The sequence below is a fragment of the Branchiostoma belcheri genome, unplaced genomic scaffold, assembly GCF_001625305.1.
Source record: "Branchiostoma belcheri isolate BF01 breed outbred unplaced genomic scaffold, Haploidv18h27 scaffold12, whole genome shotgun sequence".
Taxonomy (NCBI): Eukaryota; Metazoa; Chordata; class Leptocardii; order Amphioxiformes; family Branchiostomatidae; genus Branchiostoma; species Branchiostoma belcheri.
In genome coordinates this window covers 481,495-489,887 of record NW_017802602.1, presented here as the reverse complement: position 1 = coordinate 489,887, position 8,393 = coordinate 481,495, and the positions used below count along the sequence as shown (strand labels likewise).

The window sequence follows — 8,393 nt, the reverse complement described above, 5'->3', positions numbered from 1 at the left end:
TGTACATGTTAGGAGTGCCTGTTTCAACCATAACCCGACCCAACTCTTCATACGTAGAGGAACATATTTAAACATACATTTGTATGATAATGCACAATTATGTGGAAAATGAATTAACATAAAGTGTGGGCACACTAATAATCGTAATGTAGCGTCTTCACTTTATTTTTCTTTCTAATTCTATAGCTTGGAGCGACATGGGGAACACCAGACGGGCAAGAATGCGGATGCGGGCAATTGTTTGGGATTGTGCCAATCTCCCAATGTGAAACGGTGACATGTCAAGAAGCCTATGGCTACTACTGGACGCTCGTGGATGGTGTATGGGGATGCCAATGCGTTGTACCCTGTTGTGGTGAGACATAGTTTTACGATAATTCATTTTATACATTGAAAGTAAAGGTGTTTCTTCTTTTTGGCGACATCTATGGGAGTAGCCTAATAGCGTATACTATGCCTTCAATTTCCAGAAGGAGTTGTAATGTGGCTATGGACACCAGAACGCCATAGGAGCTCCAAGCAGATGTAGATCACTTCTCGGTCTTGTAGCTAAGATCAAGTGCACTTACACGTGTATTGCCTTTTCTCAAGCCAGTTTGGCTTGTCGGAATGATAATATTAATAATTCAGGCCATAGGTCCGGATATTCGGTTGACTCTGGTTGTTCTGGCTCTGCAGGTTTCAATATCGCGTTACGTCGGAGTTAAAGGGGTTATGTTTATCCACAAATTAGAGCCGACTACCCTGCACCATTACATAGGGGCTAACCTGATACATTTGTAGTGTATGTTCACAGCACATTTCCTAGTCTCCAAGCAGATATATAGAACTTGGGTTTCTCTGGTAAGAATGAAAGATGGATATTGTTGACGTGTTGAGCGAGGAATGATTGAAAATACAACACACCGTCAGCATGGCAATACCCTTTCATTGCCAAGTTATTAAAAGTACTTCCATTTTGATAGGTGTGACCTGCGAAAATGGCGGAACTTGCGTGAACGGCGCCGAAGACAGCTATAGCTGTGACTGTGCTCCTGGCTATGAAGGATATCACTGTGAAACAGGTCAGTATTCTACTACTATACATGAAGTAACTTGTATGACCAATATTTTATGGTCCATTGCGTTTTGGGGGGGGGCGGCTGGGAATAGACAGCCGGAAATGCCGATCGTACTGACGACACGGATGGCAGAACCTCAATACTAAAAGCTAATAACTTTGCTCTACAGATTAAAGTAGCAATAATTTGACTTTGGGATTCTCAATACTGTCTTAACTCTGTTAAACTATCCTATTTTATCTTTACGAAGAAGCCGGAAGAAAAAAATAAAGGACATGACATTATGTAACCGATATACCATCAAACTTGCTGCTAGTGATGGATGTACTTAATGCTTGCCGCATTCTTTATCAGTTTTGAGATGTTCGCTAATACATTACAGAAATGTTTCATCGTGTCTACATCTTACTCCATGATAACGAACGTGTTTGCATCTATTTTAGCCCAACAATGCCCATATCGGATGGCCCCAGTAAATGGAGCTCAGAGTTCTGAAGGACCGTACTATTACGGAGACGTGGTCACGTACAGCTGTGATGAGGGATACGAACTGGACGGAGCCTCTAGTGTGACGTGTCAGGCGGACCAAACATGGAGCGAACCTGTTCCAACATGCCAACGTGAGTGACTAGGTTTTAAAACAAGATATTACCTTTAAAAACGATACAGAAATTATTTTAAAAAAACTCTTTGATAAATAATAATACGGTTAATAAATTAGAAACATGTTTGATCTATTTATCGCGATTTACGACGTACTGTATTCTGGAGATCCTCCTTACAATGTTTCTTGGTTTTAGGGGTGGAATGCCCATATCGGATGGCCCCAGAAAATGGAGCTCAGAGTTCTGAAGGACCGTACTATTACGGAGACGTGGTCACGTACACCTGTGGTGAGGGATATGGACTGAACGGAGCCTCTAGTGTGACGTGTCAGGCGGACCAAACATGGACTGATGATGTTCCAACATGCCAACGTAAGTGACTAAGTTTCAAAACAAGATTTTGCATTAGAAGTCATGAAAACGATATATTATATTATCTCAATCAACTCTTTGATAGATAATAAGGTAACAAACTAGAAACATATTTGATCTATTCATCGGGGGATGCAGCCTCAGTCACGTTTGGGTTAAATTGGGTAATTGGGTTAAATTGTTTATTACAGCACGTAGATTTCCTAATCTCAAACTATATATAACCTCAATCTTCCTAATATATATATATATATATATAGAGAGAGAGAGAGAGAGAGAGAGAAGCAGATATCGAACTTGGGTTTCTCTTGTAAGAAGGGAAGCGTTTTTATGGATTCTTGGAAAATAAAGTTTAGCCATTTGTCATAATGAAGTATACAAAAACAAATGAACTTTCATGCTAAGAATAAACCTGAGTAAAAACATTATTATCCATACCTAATTAAGCAGCGCAACACACGGTTTTAGGTGACAGATCCTTGTTTATGGATTGTACTGAACTAAATATATTTAAACTAAAGTTCGCATGAACAACACTACTACTACCACCAGCGATGTCATGATATGAGAAGGAGAAGGGTGTACTTTGTATCAAAAGGAAAGAGAGGTTGAGACTCACTTACTTGTTATTCTATGTAAACCGTTTGGTTTGACTAAGATTCCAATGTATACATAACACACAATGTTTCTATTTGTCGTCATTTTGCCCAAGCACATTTTATCAGAATTACCTTTTATCTGTTCCAGGATGTCCTACATCGGAACCCATAGATAGAGCTAGAGGTAAGCTACGTTCTCCGTATCATGCACTTGCACTTTGAAATATATTTAAAGATCCTTCCTACGTTTCCTTTGACTTGCTCGTGATTGGTTTAACATTACCATTTTACCTTTCTATATTAAAGTATCATTTGTGCATGTTAAGTGCTACTGCAATACACAAGTATGTGGCGATGGAGAGGGGTAGTTGAGTATGGAATGATCAAGTATGCAGTGCATAAAGCCAATCGAAACATAACTTCTTTTGAACACAATTTCAGAGACTGCAAGTTACAGAAATCCCTTACAGTCTGACACAACATTCAAGTCATCCCTGAATGTACCTGCAGTAGATGGAAGCTACTCAGTGATATTTACAGCTTTTTTAGAAAGGTAAAATGTTTCAACTGCAAAAACCTATCTTGTATTTTCTTAGTATTTGACTACGCAGTTGCAACAAGTGCGATCACCGATTCACCGCTGGACCCCGCCGTTGCTGAGGAGATTGGGTTGGAACCCTTCTTGAACGACCTGGCCGCGTACGCAGAGTATGACGGCACCCCGCTCGCCGACCTTCCAAACACGGATAACATCATCATCATGCCTGAACGCTTGGCTCTAACCTACACCGATCCAGAGACAGGCATCAGAACAGGAATGTTCCTACCAGAAACAAAGAATTTCGACCCAGATGTTCCATTACCAGGTGTGTTTTTCAGATCAAGTTTTAAAACACTCTATAAAGCTGAACTAGGGACGATTCCGGAGAGCCCAATAAGTAGTGAGACTTGTGTAAATAGTGGAAATGAGCCAACATCGAAACATTTGGGGAAGGATCAAAGTAGTATTATATTTAGATTTCGAGTTTTGAAAGCTAATTCAATCATTAGGTTTTTTTTAGTTCTTGTATAGCCATTTATGACAAATCTAGAGGGGATTTTTTCATGCATGAGCCACAGATCTAAGTAAAGCTAGAATCCCTAAGTTGTGTCAAACATCTAGTACACATGTCGATGTACATAACTTCAACACAAATATAAGATCGACATTACCAGTGGCTGTGATCTTCTGATATTGTTTGATACCAGTTCTACGTTGTTTTTCCGCCCAGTTTGGTGTTTTGTAGATTCTTCTGACTTGATTAAACATAGTAAATTCTATTCGCATTTCTTTAAAGACGAGCTGCCAAGCATCGTCATCACAGCTTTAATGGAAATGTACCCGATCTACTACGAGCAATACCTGTCAAATATGGCGTCGACTTATAGCAACTTGCGCGCCACCACGGAGTTTGACATCGCAACGTACGGACCGGAATGCCCCTACCCCGTGCGCACCGAGCTGGGGGGCGGTTTTGCACTAGAGCCCATCGCACCAAGCCTTTGCCGACCTGTCGACAAGATTGAAGAGAGAGACGAGGGGAGCGGTCGAACCGTAAAGTTAGTCATAAGCGGAGAGATTATTGTACAGCCATTAACGGCGGACGGACGGCCAAGTCCGGATGAGTTCGCGTTTGAGGTGGATCTTTCTTACTGTAAGTATGCGCTCGTTATGATTAATTTGCAATTGTGCTGTCAGAATGGCAAACTTTTCTTCAAGAGCACGGAATGTTTGAAACAGTGCCTCATACCTTGCCAAGTCACGTGCCACTTTTACACAAAAATAAGACGCAGACAGAGAAGACTTCTATAATGTAGAGAGTTTGAGGCACATGAAATAAATGCATACTTAATATTCCTCATCTTTGTTTCCCTTGTCAGGTGACTGTTCGACGGAACCGCCAAGCGACCCACCGTGTACAGTCGTGACGTGCAACTCCGCGGCTCCATTCAACAACGGGGATACCTGCACCTACCTGTGCAGCGGTGAATGTTCCGGAGCAAGCACCACTGTCACATGCATTGACGGGGTTTGGGACGGAGAGGTCGCTGTTTGTGAAATTAGTAAGTCGAAATAATGCAAATTACTCAAACTAAACATGCACGTTAATGTCACAACTACCAGTGTTGTTATGATTTGTCACTAAACTTTTTCTTTGTATCTTTATATCTCCTCAGGTCCATGTTTACTTGCTTGTCATTCTATGTATGTTGGGTTTGATTAAGATTCTAATGTATATATCACCAGCAACTTTTTCATTTGTCCCAGATTTTGCTAGGCACATTGTAACGGAATTATCCCTTTTTGTTTCAGGATGTCCTCCAGAGCCTCCGCTACCTAGAGGTAAGTTACGTTCTCTGTATCATACAATTATGTTTTAAAGTAGCTTCGAAAATCATTCCTACGTTATATTTATTTCGCACTTGGTTTTGTTTAGCTGCACAATTTCACACTTCTATTAAAGTATCAATCGCGCGTGTTAATGACTACTGCAAAACAATGTACATGGGAATGGAGAGCGTTAGTTAGATATAGAATGCTCACGTTTGCATACAAAAGCCTTAGGGCAGTTGCAAGTTAGTTTCTTTTGAATACAATTTTAGAAACTACAAATTACAAAATTCCATTGCAGTCTGATACAACATTCGAGCAAGAAGCTCATCACCACTGAATGTACCTGCAGTTCTATCACAGCTTCTACGTAAAGAGTAATTACTAGTAGATTACAACTGCAGAACATTATCGTGTATTTTCTCAGTATTTGACTACGCAGTTGCAACAAATGCGATTACTGGTTCGACATTGGACCCTGTCGTTGCTGAGGAGATTGGGTTGAATTCCTTCCTGAACGACCTGACCGCGTACGCAGAGTATGACGGCACCCCGCTCGCCGACCTTCCAAACACGGATAACATCATCATCATGCCTGAACGCTTGGCTCTAACCTACACCGACCCACAGACAGGCATCAGAACAGGAATGTTCCTACCAGAAACAAAGAATTTCGACCCAGATGTTCCATTACCAGGTGTGTTTTTCTAGATCAAGTTTTAAACACTCTATAAAGCTGAACTAGGGACGATTCCGGAGAGCCCAATAAGTAGTGAGACTTGTGTAAATAGTGGAAATGAGTCACCATCGAAACATTTGGGGAAGGATCAAAGTAGTATTATTTTTAGATTTCGAGTTTTGAAAGCTAATTCAATCATTAGGGTTTTTTTTAGTTCTTGTATAGCCATTTATGACAAATCTAGAGGGGATTTTTTCATGCATGAGCCACAGATCTAAGTAAAGCTAGAATCCCTAAGTTGTGTCAAACATCTAGTACACATGTCGATGTACATAACTTCAACACAAATATAAGATCGACATTACCAGTGGCTGTGATCTTCTGATATTGTTTGATACCAGTTCTACGTTGTTTTTCCGCCCAGTTTGGTGTTTTGTAGATTCTTCTGACTTGATTAAACATTGTAAATTCTATTCGCATTTCTTTAAAGACGAGCTGCCAAGCATCGTCATCACAGCTTTAATGGAAATGTACCCGATCTACTACGAGCAATACCTGTCAAATATGGCGGCGACTTATAGCAACTTGCGCGCCACCACGGAGTTTGACATCGCAACGTACGGACCGGAATGCCCCATCCCCGTGCGCACCGAGCTGGGGGGCGGTTTTGCACTAGAGCCCATCGCACCAAGCCTTTGCCGACCTGTCAACAAGATTGAAGAGATAGACGATGGGAGCGGTCGAACCGTAAAGTTAGTCATAAGCGGAGAGATTATAGTACAGCCATTAACGGCGGACGGACGGCCAAGTCCGGATGAGTTCGCGTTTGAAGTGGATCTTTCTTACTGTAAGTATGAGCTCGTGCGCGTGAGTGTGTGTGTTTGTGTGTGTGTGTCCTTGTTTGTGTGTGTATGTTTGTGTGTGTAACATGTGTGGGTCTGTGAGTAAGAAAGTGAGTGTGTAAGTGTGTGTGTGTGTGTGTGTGTGTGTGTGTGTGTGTGTATGTGAGTGTGTGTGTGTGTTTGTGTGTGTGTGTAACATGTGTGTGCCTGTGAGTGAGTAAGTGCGTGTTTGTGTGTGTATGTGTTTGTGTTTGTGTACGTGTGTGTTTGTGTGTGTGTATGTGTTGTTGTTTTTTTTTGTGCGCGCGGCGCCCATGCGTACTTAATATTCCTGAACTTTGTTTCACTTGTCAGGTGACTGTTCGACGGAACCGCCAAGCGACCCACCGTGTACAGTCGTGACGTGCAACTCCGCGGCTCCATTCAACAACGGGGATACCTGCACCTACCTGTGCAGCGGGGAATGTTCCGGAGCAAGCACCACTGTGACATGCAGGAACGGGACTTGGGACGGACAGGTTGCCGTTTGTGAAATAAGTAAGTGAAAATAACTGAAATCACTGAAACTAAACATGTATTTGAACAACACAACTACCAGTGGTATTAAGGACATGTCAGGAAACTTTTTACTTTGTTTCTAGACAAAGAAAAAAATATATTTATATTTATCTTCTTGTATGTTATTCTATGTATACCGTTGGGATTGGTTAAGATTTTACTGTACCTAAGATAGGATTTTTATTTGTCACCATTTTAGTCAAGCACAATAAATAAGAACTTATTTAATTTCTCTCAGGATGTCCTGACACACCTCCGCTACCTACGGGTAAGCAATGTTCTCTATATCTTACATGTGTGCTTTGAAATGGCTTTGAATATCTTTCCTACAGTAACTTAGTTACTGTCCATAATTTTTTAATGTACATGTACTGCTGCTATCCTGACCACTGTTTTGAATAACAAAAATTTGTATGTATGTGTACTTGGCTTAACATTACCATTCTACTTTCATACTAGCGTATAAAATGTTAAGGACCAATTTAATACTTAAAAGTGCATGGCAATGGAGATGGGTAGTTGAGTATGGGATGATGAAGTTGTTGTCACCGTTGTTGAAAGGTCACTTATTTCGAATAATCTTCAAGTGTCTGCAAATTACAAATGACACCTTAACAGTCTGAGAGTTCAAGCCACAAGCACATCATTTCTAAATGTACCTGCACTCTCAATCAATGAAGCAAAAGACGACAGCCACACTGTAATATTGAAAAGTGTTTTTGCAGAGGTGTTATATTTCAAATTCAGAATCTGATCTAGTCATTTTTGTCTAGTGTTTGATTACGGAGAAGCAACCAGTGCGATCACTGGCTCGACACTGGACCCTGCCGTAGCTGCCGAGGTTGGTTCGGATTCCTTCCTGACCGACCTGGCCGCGTACGCAGAGTATGACGGCACCCCACTCGCCGACCTGCCCAACACAGATAACATCACCATCATGCCTGAGCGCTTGGTTCTAACCTACACCAACAACGGAGTCACTACAGGAATGTTCCTGCCGGAAACCAGGAACTTCGACCCAGAAGTTGGGTTACCAGGTATGTCTACCAGAATCAGCGATAAAACCCTTGGTTCAAGAAATACATAAATGTCGAAAGGGTAGCATGGTGATATTTCGAAACGACGCTGATATAGGGACAATTCCGATTAGTCCAGGGAGTTGTGGGAATGAATCAACATGAATTTGGGAAAGATGCAATAAGTCTACTTTTTTGATTGCGAGTTCGGGTTTCCACATCTAATTGAATTTGCACATTTCTTTAAGATAAATCATGAACTTAAAGGTTAACGTGGCGTTTTACATTTA

The 8,393-nt window shown here is 41.3% G+C and overlaps 1 protein-coding gene across 1 annotated transcript in view; it reads left to right on the top strand.

Moving 5' to 3' along the window:
* Positions 1 to 1,524: 1,524 nt before the first annotated feature.
* Positions 1,525 to 8,393, top strand: part of LOC109462620 — a 47,666-nt gene continuing 40,797 nt past the window's right edge. The window contains exons 1-10 of the mRNA XM_019759183.1: positions 1,525 to 1,681; positions 1,862 to 2,038; positions 3,234 to 3,503; positions 3,975 to 4,331; positions 4,558 to 4,740; positions 4,991 to 5,020; positions 5,436 to 5,705; positions 6,178 to 6,426; positions 6,884 to 7,066; positions 7,861 to 8,124. Coding sequence (XP_019614742.1) covers positions 1,525 to 1,681; positions 1,862 to 2,038; positions 3,234 to 3,503; positions 3,975 to 4,331; positions 4,558 to 4,740; positions 4,991 to 5,020; positions 5,436 to 5,705; positions 6,178 to 6,426; positions 6,884 to 7,066; positions 7,861 to 8,124 — 2,140 coding nt within the window. The remainder of the gene's footprint in view (positions 1,682 to 1,861; positions 2,039 to 3,233; positions 3,504 to 3,974; positions 4,332 to 4,557; positions 4,741 to 4,990; positions 5,021 to 5,435; positions 5,706 to 6,177; positions 6,427 to 6,883; positions 7,067 to 7,860; positions 8,125 to 8,393) is intronic.